This window comes from Elephantulus edwardii, unplaced genomic scaffold (assembly GCF_000299155.1).
Source record: "Elephantulus edwardii isolate Elephantulus edwardi_28Jun2011 unplaced genomic scaffold, EleEdw1.0 scaffold00005, whole genome shotgun sequence".
Lineage (NCBI taxonomy): Eukaryota > Metazoa > Chordata > Mammalia > Macroscelidea > Macroscelididae > Elephantulus > Elephantulus edwardii.
This window is the reverse complement of record NW_006399755.1, coordinates 20,251,276-20,276,517: the sequence shown is the minus strand read 5'-3', so window position 1 is coordinate 20,276,517 and position 25,242 is coordinate 20,251,276. Positions and strand designations below refer to the sequence as shown.

Here is a 25,242-nt window from a genome sequence, read left to right as displayed (position 1 = left end):
AAGTGACACTTTAAATATTCTTTCGGCGAAACTAATTATGTCAGTCTCTAATTTCCTATGGATATTTTTCTCAATTGTGATTGCTGATAAAACCCATTTTGGTTTTTCCTCAGGTCAGCACTGTTGGACCTCAAGCGGAATTATAAAGGCCTCACTTGTAACACGTTCTCAATCAGAAATTACCATGCAATTACCATGAAACAGTGGAGAGGAATTACTGTTGTTATATATCCTTGAGTTGGAACAGACCCACAGTTAATCACCCGATGGGTTTTCACAGACAGTAAATTGCAAGGAAAAAGGCTATCCATCTTTTTGTTATGAAACAGTTGGTGGATTGAACCATGAACCTTTAGGCTGGCGGCTCAACTCCTTACCACTAGGCCACCAGGATATATGTTACCACTTTATAGGCTTCAAGACGGCAAACACTGCCTCTGTTATGTAGATTTATATGGTATTTAATGATGCCGCCAATAAGGTCAGTGCATTCAAATACTGGACTCATTTGAGCATCAGGATCTGCTGTTGAGGAGTGTCTATACATAATGAATTATCATTATTTCTAAGTTACTTACACTTTCACCTTCAGACTTGGTACCTTGCTCCTGTAAAGATTTCTGGAGGTCCTCAATCTGCTGCTGCAATTCTCGAATGCGCTCTTGACTCAGCCTATTGTAAGATGAGTCAGATATATTTATTTGTATTAAAAGTGAAAGTAATTAAAGGGCTATAATTTAAAGGTATATTTGAGTAACTGAGCACATAAAATATTTAACAGCAATAAAAATGGTAAGATAGGTATAATATGTAAAATATGCTACTTGCAAATACTTCTACAAAAATTTACTTTTACCCTAAAACATGTTATGTTCATATTAAGAAAAGTTACTTACCTATAAAAGATTAGAAATCTCGTTCTATTTCTCTACAGTTCTATATTACTAAGTAGAAATTAACTTTTCTTTTTTCTGTTTCAATTTTTAAGAAAACTATTTCCTAGTTCAGGGAATCAAGATAAAAAAAAAGGCAATAAAATCACCCAGGTGTTAGGATATGAAGAAGCCTTATCACCTTTGATCGGTTTCCAATTCATTCATTTTCCGGTGCTTCTGTTCCAGCTGCTCTTGAAGTTCTTCAATTCGTTCATTCTCAGTCCCTTCCTGTTGTAAGCGGAGCATCTTGTTTTCATGCTGCAGACGAATAAATACCTCCCTGATGGTGAAGAGGAAAATTTGTATTTTAACTTTTAAAAAGTCTTAATACATCTTTAATTTTTTTAAAGAAGAAACTCTCAACTCCTCAAACGGGCATTTTAAAATTGCTGAAAATTTTTGTTTTTAATGATGTGTACTTATAATCTAAATTTAAAAAAACATGCACTAAATTAAGGTATAAGTACGGGGTTAAATAAAATTTTCATTAAATATGTATTATGCAAACTCCCAAGAGATACTGTGAATTTTTACAAAATTTTAAAATTATTTACCAAACGCCATGTGTAATATATTATTAGACAATGTTAGAAATAGCAGTAAATGCTGTATATAGAATATATGCTGTTTTGATTACGACTCATAGCAGCACAAACAGATCATCTGCTCCACACTCATCCACAGTTGAGTCACTCTATCAATTCATCTCCCTCAAGCTCTTCTTCTCTTTTGCTGACCCTCTCTCTACTTTTCCCAGTGTTACCTCATTCTAATGACTAGCAGCATTATGCACAAAACACATGAGATCACGTGTCATCATCCTTGCCCTGTAGGCATTTCCATAGATCTGTTTGTTCACCTGGCAGTCCATGGTATGTATATTCAATTCTCCTTGTAAAAACTACAATTCAAAGGCGTGGTGTCATGGTTTTATTGTACAAAATCTCTTTCTTAGCCACAGACTTTGACTTTCACCAGATGATTGGGCAGGAACTTGAAACACGGTGTCACCATTATAGAACTGGTCTGTTTGTCTCAACCCACCAAGTTAAAATAGAGCACATTTAGCAGCAAAGATGGGAAATCTCACTACCAGGAGTCAGACCAGAGTCAGACCAGGATATACAGAAAAGTAGCAGCAGCTGCCTCAACAGAGAACCAGAGAGTGACAGGAGATAGAGCTGACCTGAGACTGCTGTCCCAAGAAGTCAGAGCCAGGGGCCTTCACCTAAGCTTGCTGGAGGACTGAAGGAAGACACCATAATAGGAAGGGCAAAGAGAATTCTGTAACATTCACCTAAACTGTGAGGTTGAAGGTCACAGGGCCTGCAAAGACAACCAAGAAGCTGTCTGCTGCCAACCTACAACAAGTTAACTTCCCTAATAAATCCCCTAAATGTCAGAATGAGATTTGTGTGGCTATTCCAAAAAATTCCAGGACCAGTAGTAGAGCAGTAGGATTTGTGCTGGAATTAGTAGAATCAGGTGAGGAATTTGTTCTGTATTTTGCACATTGGTATTAGAGACTGTTCCCATTTGTAAGGTTAAGAGAGGTCACACTTGACCACCACATGCTGCCTACACTTGCACAAAAGGTATTTCTTATTATTTAGGCTTCTTCGTCATTTATCTAATTTTTACACACACACGAAGCAAATGAAAGTACTAAGCTCAGATCATGTTCAACTTAGTCTTTAAACTGATATCCTTGCTCTTTGGCACTGTCCCAAGGTCCTTGAGAGCAGATTTCCCTAATGTAACACCTTTCAATTTCTTGAGTGTTGCCACCATGGGTGCTGATTGTGGATCCAAGTAAAATTAAATCATTGACAACAGCAATCTTTTTTTCCAACTATCACGATGTTGCCTATTGTAGTGGTGACAATTTTTGTTTTGTTGATGTGGAAATGGAATTCCATACAGAAGGCAGTAGACTTCAATCTTCTTCAAATATGCATTTCAAATCTTTTTCACACCCTGAAAGCAAGGCTCTATTATCTACCTAACACAGGACGTTGATATCTAAGCCATACTGAAGGCTGTAGTTTTGATCTTCTGTAGCAAATGTTTCCAGTCCTCTTCACTTACTGAAAGAGAAGGTCGTGTCATTTGCATAACATAGACAGTTGATGAATCTTCCTCCAATCCTGATTCCACACTGTTCTTCATAAAGTTCAGCTTGTCAAATGATTTTCTTATCACACAGATCAAATAGGAAGGGAGAAAGGCTACAATCCTGACACACTTTGATTTTAAACCATGTGGTTGGTGTTCCCTTACTGTGTGCAGACATCAGCTTTTTGGTTTATTTATATGTTTCGCATGAGCATAATTAAATGTTTTGGAATCCCAATTCTCTTCTCAATGTTAGCCGTAATTGTTATGATCCACACAGTCTAATGTCTTCAAATAGTCAGTAAAATGCATAGAGTGTCTTTCTGGTTTTCTCTGCTTTCAGCCCAGATTCATCTAACATCAGCATAGGTATGCCTTATGTCACAGTCTAGCTTGAATTCCTGGCAGAGTCTATTCCTTTCAAGCCTATTTTGAATTATTTTCAGTAAAATTTTACATGCATGTGATATTGATGATATTGCTTAAAAATGTGCTGGACTGCTTTTTTTAAAAAAAAAGAGAGAATATTTCAGTCAGTTAGCCAGGTAGTCTTCCAAATTTTTGGCACAGGTTAATGAACATGTCTAGGACTGCAATTCTAACAGATGTACTTCTTCCCACCAATGCTTTCAGTGAAACTTGAACTTCTTTCTTCACTATCATTGGTTCTTGATCATGTGCTCTTCCTAAAGTGCTCAGAATCCATCAATTCTTTTTGGTATAGTGACACTGTGTATTCCTCCCATGTTCTTTTAATGTTTTCTGTATCATTCACTATTTGGCCCATAGACTCTAACAGTATTGCAACTGGCGGCTTCATTAGATTGTTAAATGTACTCTTTCCTGCTAGTTTTCTAACACCAGGTTCTTTGTATATTTTGGTTTTTGTTTCTTTTTCTTTTTTTATAAAGGAAGCTTAAGCAGCCATATTAAGGGTCTCCCAGGTGGGATTATTTGGTCTGCAGAGAGAGAGACAGGCAGAGGGACAGACCGGAAAATACCACCTGTACATTTTATTAAAATAGTTTGCTTTGTCTTCTCAAGCTATCCTTTGAAATCTTATTCCAGTACTTCCTCCCTTTGTTCTGACTTGTTTTTGTTCCACTGCCAGTTTGAGCGTCTTCTGTCATCCATTTTGGTCCTTTTTATCTGTTCCCTTAGTAATGATCTTTTTGCATTCTTCCTGGATGATGTACTTTCTGTCATTCCACAATTTGCTTGGTCTTTGGTTATTAGGGTTAATACAGCCAACTCTGTTCTTGAAGCAGTTTATAAATTCAGTTGCAATAGGCCATAATTTGGTTCTTGTGGACTTGTTTGAGTTTTTTCACTTTTCAATTTTGAACTTGCATGAGTAACTGATGATCTGTTCTACATTAGGTTCCTGATTTTGTTTGACTGTTGATACGGAGTTTCTCATCAACTCTTTCCACAGATGATGTTAGTATTATACCTGTATTTCATCAGGTATGCATGTAGTTATGTGCCATCAAGTGTCTCAACTCATCCCTAAGATTTCGATCTTTATATAATCCATTTCACACTGTTGTGATTTATGCTGTTAAATGCTCAAGTTGAAAAGAACTCATAGCTGACCCACCAGCAGGTTTTCAAAGGTTGTAAACTGTGTGGGAGGAAAATGCTCATCTTTTTCCGAAGAGTCACTAATGGATCTGAACCTTATGTCTCTGGATTATCAGAGCAACTCCTTAACCACTAGGCCAACAGGTTAGTGACAAGAATCCTATAATTGTATTATCTATAGCAATTACCTATATATAGTTCCTAATTTCTACCCATGTGGATCTTTTTAAATGGATTTTTTTTACATTTGAAAGTCATGTCTTGAAATAATTTTCTATACAGTTAAAGAAAAGGAAACAATAATTTCAACCCAAGAAAAAGGTTATTCCATGAAAACCAGATAATAGTATTCAAATTCTTTCACTCTGATTAAAGATTCTTCTGGTAGTAACAATAATCTGCCTTAGAAAATATGTGTTAAGATAAAGTAGTTTATAAAACTGTTAAAAATAAAAAGTTTTAAAGGCTAGAGATTTACTAAAGAAATTACATTTATAGTATTTTTAAATGTGGGCTATCAATGAATAAAAACAAATGTACCTGTATTCCACTGGCATAATTTCAGCAGCAAGATTCTCGTAACTTTTTGTGGCAGATGTACCTATACAACAAAAACCAGATTATAAACTATTATAGTATGTCTACAACTAAGAAGAAGAAAAAAACTTATCTACATCCAACAAAATCCACCTGCTTGGTTTAGGTGATCCTGCTGTACTTGTGAGCATCGAAGTTCTTCATTTGTTTCTTTTAGGGTATCACGCTGCTCTATTAGTCTCTAAAAAAAGAATTATTGAGGTCAGAAGAATATTTCATTCTGCCCATATACAAATCAGTCTATGCTTACACTAATGTATCTGAACAAATTAATAATAGTTACTTAATTAAAATGGAGTGGAGGGACAGCACAGGAGAGGAAGGCCCTCTATGAGGTGGATTGATTCAGTGACTGGGGTAATCGGGATGGGAGTGTCAGAGACAGTGCATCTGGCACAGGACAGAGTAGAGTTTAGGGCTGTTGTACATAGAGTCGCTATGAGTTGCAAGCGACTTGATGGCACATAACAACAATTAAAATGGAAACCTTTCCTTTTGATGCTACCTGGCTCATTCAAGATTTTGCCCAAAGTATGTTTAGTGTACGGCCAACTGAGGCTCGAATCTGGTTCTCATTTATTCAGCTTGAGAAATGCTGAGAAATTCTTCTCTTTTAATTTTTTAATTCTAGCAGTTTGCACATTTTGTTATGCTACTTCTTTTGTATTTTTGAGCTTCCCTCTGAAATCACCTCCTATATTTTGACATTTCTTCCCCTTGTTTTGGCTTTTTGATGTTCTACTGCAATTTTTAGTGTCTTTCCTGACCATAAGAATTGACTGATCTAGTATATTTCTGAAGATGTGCCTGAGGACCAATGGTACTAAGGGAAGAAGTTCAAGCTGCAATGAAGACATTGGTAAAAAAATAAGGTCACAGAAAATGACGAGATACCAGCTGGGATATTTCAACAAACAGACACAGTCCTGATGTGTTCAAGAAATTTGGAAGATAGCTATCTGGCCTACTGAATGGAGGAATTCCATATTTTCTCTCACTCTCAAAGAAAGTGATTCAACAGAATGTGGAAATTATTAAACATTATCACTAATATCACAAGTAATATCCTGTTGAAGATAATTAAAAAATTATTAAAATAGTACACTGACAGAGAACGGACAGAAATTCAAGCTGGAGTTAGAAGAGGCTATGCCACTAGGGATATCATTGCTGATGTCAGATGGATCTTGGGTAAAGGGAGAATACCAGAAGGATGTCTATTTATATTTTATAAACTATGATAAAGCATTTGACTGTGGGGATCACAACAAATTGTGGCTAACATAGAAAAGAATGGAAATCCCAGAACACTTAATTATGTTCATATGAATTCTATACCCAGACTAAGAAGCTGTTGTGCCAACAAAGAAGGGAATAATGTATGGTTTAAAGTCCAGAAAGGTGTGTGTCAAGGCTGTATCCTTTTCCCATACCTATTGTGTATGCTGAGCAAATAACTTAGAAGTCTTCATGAAGACTGTATGAACAGCAATGTGGCATTGAGAATGGAACAAGACTCATCAAAACCTGCGTTATGCAGATGACACAATCTTGCTTGTTGAAAGAGAAGACTTGAAATGCTGTGGAAGATTAGAGATTACAGCCTTCGGTATAAATTATAACTCAACATCAAGAAAACAAAAATTCTCACCACTGGGCTAAAAGACAACATCATGAAAGATGAAGAAAAGATTGAAGCTGTCAACAGTTTGATTTGCTTGGATCCAAAATCAACACATGTGGTACCAGCAGAACTTAATAGATGAGTTGCACTGAGGAAAAAGTCTGCCACCATGCACCTCTCCACGGTGCGAAGCAACAGTGATGTTAAAGAATAAAGTTCACCTGATCCAGGGCATGGTCTTTTTCAATTACCGCTATGCATGTGAAAGTTAGTTAGACACTGGATAAGGATGGCAGAAGAATAAATGATGCCTCTGCGTTTTATGGAAAACAACACTGAATATCTTATGCTGCTAAAAAGAATGAACAAAACTTTCTTGGGGAAAGTACAATCAGAGTGCTTCTAGGAGACAATGATGGTAAAGTTTTGACTTCTATACTTTGAGTGTGTTGTTAGGAGGGGCCAGTCAGAAAAGTAGAGGGTAAGCAAAGGAAAAGACAAGATGAAGCGACCCAGTAAATGCAACAATGGGTTCAAGTGTATCAGGGATGATGAGAATGGCACAGGTTAGGGCATGGTGAGATCCATTATTCATAAGGTCACTATGAGTCGTAGTCAATTCGATGGCACCTAAAAAAACAAGTTAGAAAACCAGGCACCAAGACACATGACAAAGGAGCTGAGAATTCTTTCTTTGTAAAGGAAACTTGTAAAAAACTTTATAAAGAAATGCTAGCCACCATTGCAAAACTATTTTACACCAACAAATCAATTTTGGGGAAGACACCAGAAGGACTGATAGATTCCACTACCATTCAAAGAGCAGTAAAGGCAGTATAAAATTAAAAGGCGGGAGACAGTCCTTAACAATTATATTTACCTCCTTTTCTTTAATTAAAGCTTCATGCTTTTCCTCAAGTCGTTTCATTTCAAATGCTAGTGTGTCTGCCCTTTTGGATTCTGAAGAAAGTTTATTATGAAGATCTTGAACCTTTGTCAAAACAGAAGTAAACATCAACAAAAGAAGAGTATATGCAGGCATCTCAACAAACAATGAGGTTCTGTTAAAACAGCTTTCTAAGTAAGTTTAAGCTGAATTCTTGTTTTTCCTTTTTAATTAGTATTGCCTTTTAATAGCAGTACAACAACAAATTAAAAACATTATGTATAAGCTTACAAAGGTTTTATATAGTACATACTACTAATGAGAAAATACAAATAGAAAATGGTCACAAAGTGCATTTCTTTGTAACATCCTGAAGTCGGAAACTAACCATAATATTGATCAGTTTACCCTGAGTTGAGTAAATGAGAAACTTGACCTGAAAATAAGATATTTACACTAAGATTACAGTTTAAATATTTTTGGAAACTAGCATACAATAAGAATAACAAATTGTTTAACTACTCAATGATAATTTAGCCAAAAATATCAGCCTCTTACTCTAATGTTTCTCTAGGTTGTATTACAAATAGCAAAATAATATTTTTGGTTATATCTCTAATTTTTATGCATATATACCTTGTTCCCAGAAATACTACTAAACAATACCAAGGCAAAAGGCAATAAAAAGCTAAAATATTGGCAAAATTAAAACTCAATTTTCAATCTTTGAATTAAAATTACACAGAGTCTCTAACAATTCTGCATTCACAGTAGACTGTGAATAAAATATATCTACAGTAACATTTTATTAGACTAAATAAAACAGAATAACTAAGTTGATAGTTATTTTATTGATCAAAATTTTTCTTACCTGTCTTTTGTAGGTTTCTAATTGTGTACGAGCTGCATTTGCCTTCTTTAACTCTTCCTCTAGACTGACTGTATTATGCATATACATCATGTTTGTTTCTTGTAAACTCTTCACCTGCTTGCGAAGGTCATTTAGATCTTGTAGTTTCTGACGATAGATCTCAACTGTTGATTCCAGTTTATTTGCTTTATCAGAGGTTGCCCTATAATAATAAAAATGATTATCACTAAACAATTAGACCTAAGAATTTATTCTGCTGTAAAACAAATTTCCCAAATAATCTATCAATTGACTACAGTACAAAGAGAAATAAAAAGAAAGCCAGATACTCTAAACTTGGTGAGAAATTGATAAACTCATTCATGCCTAAAAACAGTCAATCAATGAAACTCATTGCAACCTCATATACAACAGCTCTGAAGTCTGCCTTGTCCTGTGCCAGTCTCTCTGACTCCAACACACTTACTCTCATTGTCCCAAGTACTGTGTCAATACATCTCACCTGGGGTCTTCCTCTCCACTCTCCCTCCAACCTTTCGAGAATGATGTCCTTCTCCAAGGACTGGTCCCTCCTGGCCATTGGCCCAAAGTATTAGAAGATGGAACTTCAAAATCCTAGCCTCCAAGGAGAAACTTGGTTTCACCCTCTCCAAAACCCAACAATATTTTTTCCCCCCTTGGCAGTTCAAGACTCTTCTCCAGCACCACCACTCGAAGGCATCAATTCTTCTGTCATCCTTAGCTCTCTGATGTGTAACATGTAACTGTGAAGACCATGACCTGAAAAAGGAGTATCTCAGTCTCTAGACTGACATCAGTGCTTCTCAGTACTCTGGAAAGGTTCCTGATAGCAGATTTACCCAATACAATTAGTCTTTTGATTTCCTAACTGCTGGTGCCAAGAGTTGATTGTGGAGCCAAGCAAACTGTCACTGTTAACCTCAATTTCTTCTCCTTCTATCATGCTGCTAGTTGGCCCAGTGGTGAGAATCTTTGTCTTCTTGCTATTGAAATGCAATAATAGTATCTGCAGATTTTCCCAGTACAATGTCTTTCCTATCTGCTGGTACCAAGGCTGTTAGTTGTGAATCCAAGCAAGATGAAGCTTTTGACAGTTACAGTCTCCTCTCCATCCATCATGATGTTGCCTGTCAGTCCAGTGGTAAGAATTTTTGTTTTTTGACATTGAAATGCAATCCAAACCAAAGGCTGCATTCCTTGATCTTTTGCAGCAAGTGCTTCAGGCCCTCCTCACTTTCAGCCAGAAAGGTTGTGTCATCTCCATAACGCAGGTTACTGATAAGTCTCTCTCCAATCTTGATGGTGTTACTGTTAGGTACCTCTGAGTGAATCATGACTCACAGAAATCTGTGAATTCATGAATCACAACAGATCTAAACCCTCCCCTCCCTTGCACCATCCTCACTATGCCCAACACGCTCGAGCCGATTGTTCTAGCCACTGTGTCAATCCATCCCGTTGAGCGTCTTCTTCTTTCACTGACCTTCCACCTTTCCAAACACGATAACCTTTTCTAAGGACTGGCCTCTCCTAACATGCCCTTACATGAGATCGAGTTTCCATTATCCTTCTTTCTATGGGGCACCTTGGCTGCATCTTCTCCAAAATATATTTGTTTGTTATTTAGTATTCTTTTTCCAACACCACAATTCAAAGGCATTGATTCTTCATTGATTATTCTACTGACATCAATGTCAAACTTTCAGATGCACAGAAAGTAATCAAAAAGACCATGGCTTGGATCAGACACATCTTAGTAGGTACCTTAAAACTACCAGCCTTTGCCCACTACCCAATTCTAAAACCACATCCTGATTTTAGGTATCTGTTAGACTAGCATCCCAATCCTGGTCTCAAATTATGTCTTTACTGTTATGGTACTGTTCTAACAGAAAAACCACAAGTAGACTTTAATGAATAGAAATTTTCATTTTCTCAGAGTGCAATGGTTCTAAAGGAAGTCTTTCTGAGAAAGGACTCTTGCCCCTCCAAGTTACTGCTCTTAGCCAATTTTCATTCTTGATTTTACATTTCCTCTCTCTCTGTTTTCTAGCTTGCTTTTAAATCTCTTTGATATCTCAGATGAGACTGACTGTCTCATTACAATAACAAAGTCAACTCATTCTCATATGGCATTATAACCATTAGCATAACAGTTTAGGAATTAACAACCCATATTTTTAGGGGAGACAGATAAAATCCACAAGAATTCTCCAAGCATATCACAAAAACATATCTAAGCAGATTAGTTCTTTCTCTCAAAAATCACAAAAAGAAATAAAAATACTCTAAATTTGGCATGACTCTATCAATTGTGTTAGTATAACACATAAAAATGGTTTTTGTCTCTGAACCTCATACAGCAACCTTGCTTTGTCTATATAATTTTACTATGATTATGTTTATTCTCAGTAGTTGTTATACTTGAGAAGTTAACACAATTTATAAATTTGACTGCACAGAAGAATTATAGCTCCCTTAAAAATTATGGTTACTCCCCTTCTCTGTCTACTCTGCACTCAGAGCAGCTTTCCTGCCACAGCTCCTTATCCCCTGAAAATGTATGCCTGCACCAACTTTTTCTCCAGCCCTTCCCTGATCAGGAGTGCCTCTCAGGTGCTAAACACTCCACTTCTGCAGCGGTGCTGAAACAACCAGAGACACTGACAAATTAGAACTTTAGCTGCTTGACAGCCCCACATTCTTTCCAAACCAACACCACCTCAAGGGATACTGACAAAGTAGCCAAGTTTACTGGCAGTGGGGCTGGGACAGTTAAGGGTGGCTGGCTCTAGAGCTGGGATTGGGACTGTGTTTAGGAGCCTGATCACTGGTTATGCCAGGAATCCTTCACTGAAGCAGTATTTCTTCTCCTACACCGTTCTGGGCTTTGCCCTCTCAGAGGCCATGGGGCTCTTTTGCCTGATGGTGGAAGGTGAAGGAGCCATCACCATTTCCCATAGTTTGCTGGTTTTCTGACCCCTGCGTATCATCTATCCTATACATTCCTTTCCCAGGCAGCCTGGGGAAAGTGATTTGCTCAGTGTACGAGCAAGGGAAGAGAAAAAAATACTATATAAATAAGATTTTTTTTAAAAAAATTATGGTTTAATTAATAAAGTATTATCATTGAGGGTAAAATAAAACAATAAAAACGCAAACAAACAAATCCCTTCAGATCACATGAAGATGAAAATTATGGTTATAAAAATTTTCTTCATCAAAAGGCATCAAAACTGCAAAAATATTGTTAGTAAATGCAAGCTGGCATGATGAGAAACTCATAAAGATCATCTGTTCTAAAATGCTGAGTAACATTTCACTGAGTGGTCACAGACAATTATCCTTGAACATTAGGATTTTCACTTAAAGTTTATCAAATGCTAAAGTAAGAACTGTGAGAAGGCATTCCTGTATACAATACTTTCACAAAATACCCTTATGACTACAGCACGTCAAGGTAAATATTGCTAAAAGTAACACATATACAAAATTCTAAGGGGGGAAGGTATTATTTTAGGTTTATGCACTATAATAAGAAAATATCCAAACAATAACAGAATCTTACCTGTAACTTCAGTAACTATGAGCAATCATAAAGAATCAAAATCAAGAAGCTTGGATCAAAATTGACCAACTGTTGATATGTTAGTGAAAACCTTAATTGTAAATCCTCTAATTAAAATACGAGATAATCCAATTTACTAATAACTCAGAAATGACATGCCATACCTAAGAACATCAATTTCATCTTTTAGGGCTCGTGTTTCTTCAGCGAGGCTAGTCAATTCATCGTTCCTATGCTGAAATTCAATGAGTTGCTTTTCAAGCTCTTCACAGTGAGCACGATAATCATCTTTTGCAGCTTCAAGCCTTACAGAATAAAAGCAAGTATTTTTAATGTAATTTACATAATTTCTCTTCCAATTGAAATGTGAGCTAACTAGCAAAATATAGTTTTAAGATATTACTTAACAATCTACATTCTAAAGAGAAAAGGTTAAAGAAACTTTGAGTGTCTTGTTTTTGAAACATTTAATGTTTGTAATTTTCATTTTTATTTTCTGAAGTGTTGTGCTTAGTTTTCTCTGCTTTTAAGAGAAATTTAAGTTTTAAACTATAAAGATAAAAATACTTAAGATACACATAATGAGATTCTCAGGTATATATATATATATATATATATATAAATAGTATGCATATAGGAAATATTAAGTCAAATTAAGGTAAATTAAAAATAATTACTTAAACACTGTAGCAATAATAAAAATGCATTTGATTAATGTAAAAAAGTAATAATCGAACAAGAGAACACAGGGATAGATGAAAAACAGCAAAATGATAAACCCAAATACAACAAAAATCACATAAATAAGCTGACTAAACAATACAGTTAAAATGCAAATATTACCTAGCTATATAAAAAGATCAAATTTATATAATATATGAGTATCAAGTCTTCAAAAAGACTTATCGTAGAGTGTGTGTATGTATGACACAACCATTCAACTATTGTTGGAAATAAAGGACCAAAATACACAAATTCAAATCACTGAAAAATGTTATAATTAATTTCTCAATAACTGATGAAACTAAGAGTTACGTGCTATGCTGCTGAGAGGAGAGGGAGAACACAACTGCTCCCCGGGAGAAAGACGTAGCAATCTGTTTCCATAAAGATTACAGGCGAGAAAACCCATTGGAGCAGTTTGTCAGTTATGAAAGGAGTTAAAGGACAATAAATAAAAGACTATTCTGAATAACCTTAGGCAAATAAATTAACAACTTGGGTGAAATGAGCCTTAAAACACCTTAAAATAACTACCAAATTGACATAAGATGAATTAGCAATGCTACCAAGCCAAAGGTGGATGACTTTTAATCTGCGGCCCTCGGACCTGTCTTTCATTGTTTTTGTTCACACATTCCTCTAGGTCAGTCGGATAGACCTGGTGTACAAGTTGCCGTAGAACGGTCACTTGTGGTTGCTGTGAGGCTGAACACTGTGACACTGATGTGTCAAATGCGTTAATGGTTGGTTACCCAATGTGGACAGAGTGGGGTGGAGCTCCCCGATTAAAGCAAGCTTGGAAGAAGGAGTGGCATCCACTTGCATAATAGCTTGCCTCCGGAAACCCTATGAACCTGGAGAGAGGATGAAAGACACCCAAGCATTGAGGACTCTCCTTCATAGGGTTGCTATGAGTCACCTGTGACTCAATGGCACTTAACAACAACAACATCTTAAAACTACTTAAAAAAATTAAAGTTGTTACTGTAAGCCTTTCAACAAAAAAACCCTAAACCCCTGTAGGTTCACTTAGTTTTGGTACTAAACTTCTTATAAAACACAGACAAGTCCAATGAATCCCACAGTGCAACAAGATCTCCACAGCTGCCTCTATTCCCCACTACCTACGTAACTAAATGGGGGGGGGAACCCCTTCATCTTTAGTACTTGCAGTGAGTTCATTGGCCAGGAGTAGGTGAGGGGCCTGGGTGGGACAGGCGAGAGGCAATGACCTCCTTTAAGACTCCAGAGGGTATTTATCCAGCTTCCAACATAGTCCCCCAGCTCTGAATGGCAATATTTCCAATAAATTATTTTGTTGCTACTTGTAAGAATCTTACAGGACCAAAGACATACTTGTCATGAGATACTGTGTGAACACATGCAATGTGGCACATATTTGTACTTCCCAATGTATCTATTGTGATGTTAGCCATTGGTTCAATGGTGAGAATTTTAATTTTCTTGATGCTGAGATGCAATACACATTAAAGTCTTTGGTATTCTGTACCACCTGTTTCAGGTCTTTTTCACTTTTATGCAAGCAAAGTTGTGTCATGTGCAGATACTGTTGAGTTTTCTTCCAGTTCTTAAGCCATATTCTGCTTATAGTCTACCATCTTGGAGTATATGCTCAACATTCAGACTAAGTACAGAGGAAGGCTACATCCCTGACACACTTTTCCTAATTTTAAGCCATACCTCTTGTTCTATTTGAATGACTGCTTTGCACAGGTTTTGCATGAGAATAATTAAATTTTATGGAATTCCTATTCTCAATGTTATACATAATTTATTATGATCCACACAGATGAATATTTGCACAGCCACCACTTATCTATTTGGCATACTTATTGGCTTGCATGTTGCAGTGATACTGGAATCTATGTTACCAGAATGTCAAATACCAGCAGTCACCCATGGTGGACAGGTAATAGTAGAGATTCTAGACTAAGATAAAGGACTAATGATCTACTTCTGAAATAAGAGGCCCTCAGCAGGAGTGGCTTCCACTTCTTAAACAACATGCCTCTGGAAACTATGAACTCTGATAGTTGTAGAGGGGCTTCTGGTGTTTGGTCGCTATGAGTCGTGCTCGACTTGAAGGCAATCAATAATAATAACACAACAAAAACCCTAATAGGACAATGAAGTGGAGAAGGCTCACTTAGGTAATGTATTTCTCCAACTTACCTTCAAATTGTTCAAAAAAGGATAAACCTATCTGTACGAATATATATAAATTGTCAAATACACATTAAAAGTATAGAAAACAAGTTTTGCAAACTTGTTTTAAAATTTTAAATTATCAGAAAAACTAAAAAGTCATTGAGTTGATTATGCTTAAGTAAAATTATCCTATAGGGTTTCCAAGACTCTAGATACTTATAAGGTAGACTGCCACACTTTCTCCTATGGAGCAAGCTACTGAGTTAAACTACTGATTTTGGTTAATAGCTGGGCCCTTAACCATTCTGTCACCAGGGATCCTATATCAACAGAAAAGTAACAAGAAGTATTCATTAAAGTACAACTGTAGTGCTTGTCTTCAAATATGATTCAAAAACGTGTTAAAGCACACAAGAGAAAATACTTATTCATGGGAAGAGTGAAAGTAAAAGTGAAAAGCATCTTTCGCTTAAGATGTACATTTTTAAAAATTTATTTTCTGGGTTCCCTTTCATATGAAAAACTCCTGATCCTGCCAGACTTCATCAATTGTTCTCTTTTGTGAATTCCTGTTGTGCTTGTTTATAATCTTTATGCTATGCTATTATGAAGTTTTTACGTATGTCTACCATATGCCTAATTGGATTATTAACTTAGTAAGGGCAGGAATCACTTTGCATGCCATTTGGTATATATGGCAGATGAGGCACATGTTTAATAATTAGTTATTGATATTATGATGACAGTGACAAGAAGTTGTACTGCAATCTTGAAGGCAGGCAGTTCAAATCCACCAGCTGCTCTGTGGGAGAAGGAGACGCAATCTCCTCCCGTGTGATTAACTGGCTCTAAAAATCTGCCAGGGGTCAGCTATGAGTCAGCTCTGACTCAATGGTACAACATCTACTTAATAGAGAGAAATGTTTACAATGCCTTCTTCTGAAATTAGTACCTGAAGTTTTCTTCCTGTAATTGTTCTAGTTGTAACTGTGCATGAAAATACTTCTTTGCAACCATCGTATTTGGATCATCAAATGATCCATCCAATTGGTCAAGTTTTTCATTCATCATCTCATTTTCAGAAACTAGTGAATTCTTCTCATCTTGAAGTGCAGTGACCTAAAGAAGAAATACATTAAGAATAAGCACCAATTGCAAAATATCTCTTAGAAGTTCAATTCTGACTAAATCATCAAATAGCTTAGCCAATAAATCAGATTCTGAGGATATTTTCAACTCGAATTTCTGAGTCAACGAAGTTTGAATCAAATGAAAGAAAATAAAAATTAATTCGCATTATTTTTAAAAAAACCAAACAACTGAGTTAGAACATCTTCAGGGGGCTCTGGTAGGCTAGTGGCAAGAAGCTATGCTGCAATACCAAAGGAGTGTGGTTTGAATCCACCAGCTGTTCTGTGGGAGAAGAATGGACAATCTCCTCCCATGCGATTAACTGCCTCTGAAAACCCACCAGAGGGTCAGCTCTGGGTTGGTTCCAACTCTGGTGCTCAACAAGAACAACTTCAGAATGGCAGGCTAGTATTTGGGTTAGGATGAAAGTAATTCTGAGCTTCCTAAATTTGATACACCAATGAACTTAAGAAATTTCAATTGTTCACCTTTGATATATAGTAATTTTCTAATTTTCAGGATGCGGTTATCTAACAAGTCAAAGTTCACACACATATACACAAAGTTTTCATTTCAGGTTCACAATAGAAACTTATCAATCATATATCACATGTTCAAAGAACAATCACATTTGGTTAATTAATCAGCAATAAAGTGCTATACTGTATCAAACTGTACATACAGTTTCTGATTTAAAATCAGCAGAAATGTATAATTTTAGAAACTGACAGATTTATTTTACTCACACTTGTAATAAAAGGATAATTTGCTTGGCTTTATTTCTTTTCTCAAAACAGCCTTAGTATTTTATAGCAAAAGCTGTTACCAAGACTTTTTATGATCAGACATTTACATATGATTTTAGCATAAATTAGTCTGATAAAAAAGTTGACTATGATTACTTCCAAAATATTAATGAATAAGTTTGCTACTTATATTTGCAACAAGTGCAATGAATTAATTCTAATTACAAGGATACACATTAGCAAAGTGAGTGAAGGCAGAAATTTAAATCCAGTGATTGCCTTAAATGAAGTACAGCATGTTGAAATCACAGCCCTCAAAATGAGGAATGTAGGCAAAGGCTTGGATCTGCCCCTAGAAAGATCATCCGAGGAAACAACGATCTCTTCCGAATGCTAAACTACCAAGTCCTACTATTCTAAATATTTACCTCATCAAGGAAATATACTACCATAATCCTAATTACTTGTCCTCATATTTTCCTAAAAGACAACTATTTAGTCTATTAAGATAATCACATACACCATATCATGTAGGTACACTCAGACTATTTATACTTTCTTCAAAGCTTATTGTACAACCTTCACAATTATAATGTTCACATACAGAAATAATAGATGCAAACACATTTACAGCACTTGCATGCTAGGCTCTGCTGGAAGGGATTTATATACATTAACTCACTCAATCTTTACAACTACTCTGGGAGATATATACACTATCATCACTGTGTTTCTCAAAAGAGAAAATTAAAGGAAAAAAGCATACAGCCCGCTAATAAAAAAGGCCTAGAGAGTCCACTTGTGACAAATAATTGCTGTCTCTTGTTCCAAGTTTGTTTCCATGTGCACACTGGTAAGTTTGTATACATCAGAAGTTGTTGTTAGATGCCATCATAGCAACTCACCAACCAACAGAAGCAAACTTGGCCCTACCTTGTTCTAGCCTCACAATCTTTAGCATGCTCTAGCCCACTGCTACAGTCACCATGTCCGTCCATCTCACTGAAGTTCTTCCTCTCTTTAACTGACCCTCTATCTTTCTGACTATCTACTATTTCCAGGGTGATGTCTTCTCTCAAGGATTATGCCCAAATTATGAGGTGATGTTTCACATTTTTGCCTCTAACAGGCACCCTGACAAATTTGTTTTGGTCCATGGGATACTCAATGTTCTCACCAACACCACAAGTCCACGGCATTCATTCTTCTGTCATTTTTATTCACTGTCTAACTTTCATATGTACTGGAAGCAATTAAAAATACCATGACTTAAGTGAAGCAAATCTTTGTATTGAAACTAACAGGCTGGCTCTTCAGCACTTTGGAGAGGTCCTTGATAGCAGGTTCTCCCCCCCAAACAACATGTCTAGATTTCTTGACTTTATAGGTGTTGACTGACTGTAGAACCTTTAGGTCGCTGACAGCTTCAATCTTCGCTGCATTTATCATGATGTTTATTAGTCCAGTGGTGAGTATTTTTGTTTTCTTGATGTTGAGATCTAATCTATATTATAGGCTGTAGTTTTTATTTTCTTCAGTAGGGGATTAAAATTTTCTTCATCTTCTTTTAGGAAGGTTGTGCCACCTGCATAATGTAAGTTGTTGATGAGTCTTTCTCCAATTCTGATGCCACATTAAAAAAAAATTAATATTTTTTGTGTGTGTGTACCGTCAAATTGGATCTGACTAGTACAGGAGTAGGTTGTCCCTCCTTCACCAGCACAGCATCTGGTGGATTTGAACCACGTACCTCTGGGATTGAGGTGCTACTTCTTGCCACTAGGCCACCAGAACTCCCTCAATGCCACATTCTTTATATACTCCAGCTTCTTAAATTATTTGCTCAGCATACAGATGGACTAAATAGGTATGGAGAAACAATACAACCCTGATGTACACTCTTCCTGATTTAATTCACTTAGTGATCTCTTCAAGTGTTGAGGACTTTTGCAATAAATAAATCACTGATTAGACAAAATTCAGTCATTCAATCTCCAGCCTCATTTTTGTCACTAATTGCATCATTTCTAACTACCAATCCTTGTTTCCATCTTTTACATTTCTGTCACTAATTATTATTAAAACATCTGACTGCATGTTCAAAAACTGCTAGAATTCCTCAATTTAATCTTCTTTGGCTTTAGTTGTTGATGCATAAATTTGAATAATAATTTTATTAACAAGTCTAACTTGAATGTGCATGGATTGTGTCCCGTCTTTCACAGAACTGTATTTTAAGACAAACCTTGAAATGGTCTTTTTACTATGAATGCGATGCCACTCTTACTAAATTTTTCATTTCTGGCATAATGATCATGGTACTATTCAATTCAAAGAAGCCAATGTCCATCCATATCCATCCATATTAGCTCATTAATGCCTAGAGTGTCAATCTTTATGTGCTTCATTTAATTTTTTACAATTTCCAATTTTCCTAGATGCATGTATTATACATTCTATGTTTATTAATCTTTGTAGCTGCTTCTCCTCATTCTGAATGTGTTCTAACCTAAGAACTGTATTTCTAGTTCTACAGCCATCAGTGTTCCTCTACTGTTCAGAGCAGGATTTTTTGGTTTTTTTGTTTTTCTTGCTGTGTACCATCAAGTTAGGTTCACAAGAGGATATTTCCCCTCCTTCTCCCATGGAGTGTCTGGTGAATTCAAACCAGGTGCCTTTGGGATTGTAGTTCAGCTTCTTGCCACTAGACCACCAGAGGGTTTTTGAAGGCTGGTTATCACAGTAGTAGATGGCCAGTTCTATTTCTCAGTCTTTGTTTATCTGCAAGTTCCACTGTAACCTATTCAGCATGAGTGACTATGTTGGTATTTTAAATACTGGTGGCATAGATTACAGAATTACATCAATTTTCAAGTTATTCCAATATAGCAAATTGACGGGACAAGTACTGTGTTTATAAGGGAATATTACAAATAAGCAAGCAAATACATACCTAAACAATAAAATAAGCAGCAACATGCTAATCTTTCTCCCAAAAGAGGAGGTAATTGTTGTACCCCATAAAAAAATCATAAAAACAAGCAGTGCACTGATAACATGTGGGTGCTAGTCTGTACTCACTGGCTAGATTGGTCCTCAGAACAGCCAACAAAAGGTGGCAATTACCAAACAATATCATTAATATCACATGCAAGCAATCTTGCTGAAGTTTATTCAAAGATAGCAAGGATGGTATACACACACACACACACACACACACACACACACACACACACACCCCAATACAAATGCCGGATAGCTAGATAGCTAGCCTGGGTTTAGAAGAGACTGTGGCATAAGGGATATCACTACAGATGACAGATGGAACTTGCCTGAAAGCAGAGAATATGAGAAGAATGTCTGTCTGTGTTTTATTGACTATGCAAAGATTCTGACTAAGGATCATAACAAATATTGATAACTAACAATGAGAATGGGAATCCCAGAACTCTTGCACTCATGCAAAACTACACTTAGACCAAGAAGCTGTTGTCCAAAAAAGCCAGAGAACATTGCATGGTTTAAAATCAGAAAGGTGTACGTCAGGGCTGTATCCTTTCTTCATACCTATCAGAAAAGCTGGACTTTATAAAGAACAGGATAGGAGGGAGACTGAACAACCAACCTGCATTTATGTGCAGATGGTACAACCTTGCTTGCTGAAAGTGAGGAAGATTTGAAACACCTACTGCAGAAAAGCAAAGACTATATCCTTCAACATGGATTATATTTCAACATCAAGAAAACAAAAATACTTACAACTAGGTAATAGGCAACATGATAGGTGGAAAAGAGAGAGAAACTGCCTGCAATTTCATTTTACTTGGATCCACAATCAGCAGCCAGAAAATGAAAATATTTGTACAGGGAATATATGCTGTCAGGGATCTGTACAAAGTGCTGAAGATCAACAATGTTAATTTTAAGATTAAGGTACACCTGATCCAAGCCGTGGTCTTTTTAATTACCTGCTATTCAGTGGACAATGAATACAAGATGGCAAAAATATGGGAATCCTTAGAGGCAAGGATGGAGAAACTTCATCTCATGTAATTTGGATATGCTGTTAGGAAAGGCCAGTTCTTGAAAAAATGACAACGTGCTTGAAAAGGTACAAAATAGGTTAGTGTTCAGATCTGTTGTTCCTAAGGCTGCTATTAGTTGTTGTTGACTTGAAGCCACCTAACAAGTGTATTCTTGTTCTGTTTGGCCAAGTGCTTCTTAGTCTACGTATAGGTTTTCACAGGAGCACAATTAAATGTTATGGAATTCCCACTTTTCTTGTTATCTGTAATTTATTACTCTAGAGTCATTATCCATAATTTATCATTCTAGAGTCAAATGTTTTTTCATAGTCAGTAAGGTTACAACTAAACATCTGTCTGATGTTCTCTGCTTTCAGCCAAGATCCATCTAACATCAGCATGTTCCATAATCTCTTCCAAACCCAGTTTGACTGTCTTTAAGTTCCAGCTGTTATCTTCAAAAATCTTCAACAAGATTACACTGACATGTAGTATTAATGTTATTGTTAACTAATTTCCACACTTTTAGGTCTCTTTTTTTATTGAATGGGAACAAATATGGATTTTTTTTCAGTCAGTTGACCAAGTAGTTGTCTTCACTATTTTTTTGCAATATAGGATAGTATATTAGGATCCATACACACAGAAGGCATACATAATTATTAAGTACAAGTTATTAAGAAATAACTTATCAGTTATTTCTTAGCACTTCCATAAATTACCTCATTTAATATCCATACAGATCCTATAAAGTGTTGTTTAGATGCTGTCAGGTTAGCTCAGAATCAAAACCAGCAAAACCCTGCCCAAACTCTGCCAGCCACTCTCAACCTCTCTGCTGGGCTTAAGCTCACTGTTGAAGGTACTACCTCAATCTCTCGCATTGAGGTTCTTCCTCTTTTTCACTGCCCCTGTATTTTTCCAACCAGGATATCCTTCCCAGGACTAGCTCCACTTAAGAGCATACACCAATTAAAAAAAAAAAAACATGCACAAAGGAAACTAGATAAAGTCTCACCATCCTTGCCTCTAAAGTGCGCTTACGCTGTACTTTTTTCCAAGGCAGACTTGGCTGTTCTTTGGGCAGTAAGTGGTATATTCAATAGTCTCCCCTAGTGTTACAATTCAAAGACATCAATTATTCTTTGATCTTTCTTTCTCATTGCACTATTTTATGATGCAAAATGAACAAGTGAAAATTTCTTGTTCCATTCAAGATACTTTCCTTTTTCTTTGTACAGTTTCCACAATGACACAATTAAGTGTTCTAGAAATCTTAATTGCTTTTAATGTCATCCACAATTTATTATGACCAACACATTCAAAGGCCTCTGATGAAGCACAAGTAAAATTTTTTTCTTGTACTCTCTATTTTCAGCCAAGATCCATCAGAGATCAGCAATGATATTCCTCATTGCATGGCTTCTTCTAAATCCAGTTTGAATTTCTGGCAGCTCCCTATTCCTTTATTGCTCCAGCTGCTTGAAAATAATCTTTTGCAAGATTTTAACTGCATGTGAATAAATGATAATTTCTGTATTCTGTTGGGTCACCATTTTGAGGGTTTCTTTTGAATGAGCACAAATAAACATTTCTTCAGTTGGCTAAGCACATATTAAATGAGCACATTCAGGGCTACATCTGCTTGCTGAAAATACCTCAATTGTCATTTAATCAATTTCTAAGTCTTATATTTTGCTGATGCCTTGGACCTCCTTTCAACAAGTGGTTTTTAGTCATACAGAACCTCCTAAAACAGCTAGGTGTTGATCACTATTTTTGGTAGAGTGGCTCTATACATTACTTCCATCTGCTTTTGATACGCTTCACACAACATCAGTATCTTACCTGCAGAATTCTTCAATTTTATAACACAGTGTCAATCTTTTTCTTTAGCTCTTTCAGTTTAAAAATGCTAAATGTAAAAAAAAAAAAGGAAATGCTACATATGCTCTTCCCTTTTTGTTTTCTATCTCCAGATCTTTCACTGTACCTTTCATTGCAATACCCTTTTTCTTAACAAGCTTCTCTTCAGCTCTCATCGTGTTTACCTTTCATTTCTACATTCTTAAGTTCAAAGTCTGTTCTGACATCCATTTTAATCTTTTCATTCTTTCTCATCTTTTTAATGACCTGCTGCTTTCTTCATGTCCTTGGTATTATTGTCCCACAAATAATCTAATCTTCTTTCATTAGTATTTAATGCATCAAATCTGTTGGCATTTGAAATATCTGAAGCTTTCAGTCTCACAGCAATACACAAGTCATCACAGTATGAAAAAGTGACAGAAAAGTGCTGGTGTTCTATGAAGCAGTTATTTAATTTCTCACTTCATAAAATAAAATCTAAGGCCTCATCTAGTAGTTAAAATTCTATAATTAGAATACATAAAATTTTTTGGAGGCTGGGGTGTCAGAACCCTTAAAACTGGCTTTTCTAGCCACTGTGTGTTAGCCTCTGTTGTGGGGCATGGTCTCCAGCTACCTGGTCCTGCAAATCATCAGCTGTACAAGAAAGCACTTTCCACATTGTGACAAGGATGACAATGGTGATGGAGAGACTGCAAAGAAACTATGGCACTTCTGTGAAGTAACCATGCCAAGAAGTAACCGGAGGAACCTTGGAAATGGATGCACAGTTAAAGGTTTTGCTTGCTCAATGAGTGAATGAAAAATTGGCTTGTAACTACTCTGAGATAAAGTCTGCTGGATGACTGAGGAAATCAGAGGCTTCTTGCTTTTGTGCTACTAACCTGAAACTGGAGCGTTAACTAAGAGAGGAAATGTACCTTGTTATTTTGGCTCAACCAAGACTTGCTTTATGATATTATTTGCCTCTCCCACTCTGCAACCTGGTTTTCCTAATTAACCCTACAACTGTGAGTCAAGTCCGTGAATCAAGTCGCAATGAATATCAGACGTAATTATTGGTAGAAATAAGTGCAGGAGCATGGGGGGTGGCATGTCTGGCCATGTAGCTATTTGTAAGGTGCTGTGGATATTACACAGGGCCACAGCTTCCCTTTGTGAAGCTGGTAGAAGTCAGACTCAGCCTTCTCCATGTTGCATCTGCTCCTTCAGCAGAGCCACAACTGTCAGAAAATAATTATGAAACTTAGGCTTAAAGAACCAAGCCTGTTAGAAAATCTCTCCAGTGATACCTCTAAGGAATGAAACCTAGCCTCCAAAACATGCTAATTAAGAAGGGTAGTGTACTAGGGGGGAGGGTTGGGAGGAGAGAAAAGTGCAACAATGAATGAATGGAAATCCAAATTCTCTGTAAATTTTTACTGAAATTAAAAAAAAAGAATGTATTTTCGAATCAAGTTTCTTCTCCATACCTGCATATCTAGTTCTTGGCATCTCTGCCTCAGTTCTTCTTTTTCTGCAAGAGCGTCTTGAAGGTCTTCTAATGCCTTTTTAAGCTAAAACATAAAGTAAACCAATTCTTAGTAAATTAAGTTTTGATACAAGTGAAAAATAGACTTTTCTCACAGATACAAATACAATGATACTGGAAATGGATTTTTTTTAAAAAAATCTATTAAAAATTGGTTTTAATTTGGTATCTTTGTGTGAGTAGTATTTACATAACTTCATTAACTTTTATAAAAAATATCCCAAAGGGGAAAAAAATGTAAATCCTTGTGAAATATTTAACCAAGAACGTAGTAGGAGCACTTCTACTCTCCCTTCACATCCTTACCGTTTCCCTTCATCACAAAAAATGGGAAAGCGCTTGCATGTCTAAATTTTTTTATGAAAACAAAAAGTAGTTTTTCTTCAGCTGAAACTTGAACCACCAGAGAGATGTAGCATTGTGGTCAGCACAATCCCCTCAAGATTGTGTCACCAGAGCATTCCTGAAAGAATCTAATAATATTTAAGTGGGATGATAGAGCAGAATAAATAAACTTGATGGAAGAAAGTCCTCTTTTACATTATCCTCTATATAAACCTATGATAGTAACTGGAAAAGGAATTGTATCTCTGTTTCCAACATTTTTCCGACATACTAAAATTACTCACCTGCTGCTCCAATTCCCCAAGACAATCACTGGTAGGAGAGTTCAGTATTTCTTTACTCATCAACTAAGAAATTAAAATAGTAAAATTAAATAAAAATAAGATACTGTTTATGCAGGAAAAAGAAACTGATATTTAGTTTTCCTTGCTTTCACATTTAAAACATCACTCAGATAAAAATGTCATTAGTGATTTCAGTTAAATAATAGAACACTTCCATT

At 36.2% G+C, this 25,242-nt stretch overlaps 1 protein-coding gene across 1 annotated transcript in view; it reads right to left on the bottom strand.

Annotated features, from left to right (window-relative positions):
- Positions 1–25,242, bottom strand: part of HOOK1 (hook microtubule-tethering protein 1) — a 71,259-nt gene that overhangs the window by 8,805 nt on the left and 37,212 nt on the right. The window contains exons 7-16 of the mRNA XM_006879738.1: positions 25,025–25,087; positions 24,337–24,420; positions 16,046–16,212; positions 12,366–12,506; positions 8,613–8,814; positions 7,736–7,846; positions 5,325–5,412; positions 5,175–5,235; positions 1,075–1,215; positions 579–672 (exon numbers count right to left, since the gene is read on the bottom strand). Coding sequence (XP_006879800.1) covers positions 579–672; positions 1,075–1,215; positions 5,175–5,235; positions 5,325–5,412; positions 7,736–7,846; positions 8,613–8,814; positions 12,366–12,506; positions 16,046–16,212; positions 24,337–24,420; positions 25,025–25,087 — 1,152 coding nt within the window. The remainder of the gene's footprint in view (positions 1–578; positions 673–1,074; positions 1,216–5,174; positions 5,236–5,324; positions 5,413–7,735; positions 7,847–8,612; positions 8,815–12,365; positions 12,507–16,045; positions 16,213–24,336; positions 24,421–25,024; positions 25,088–25,242) is intronic.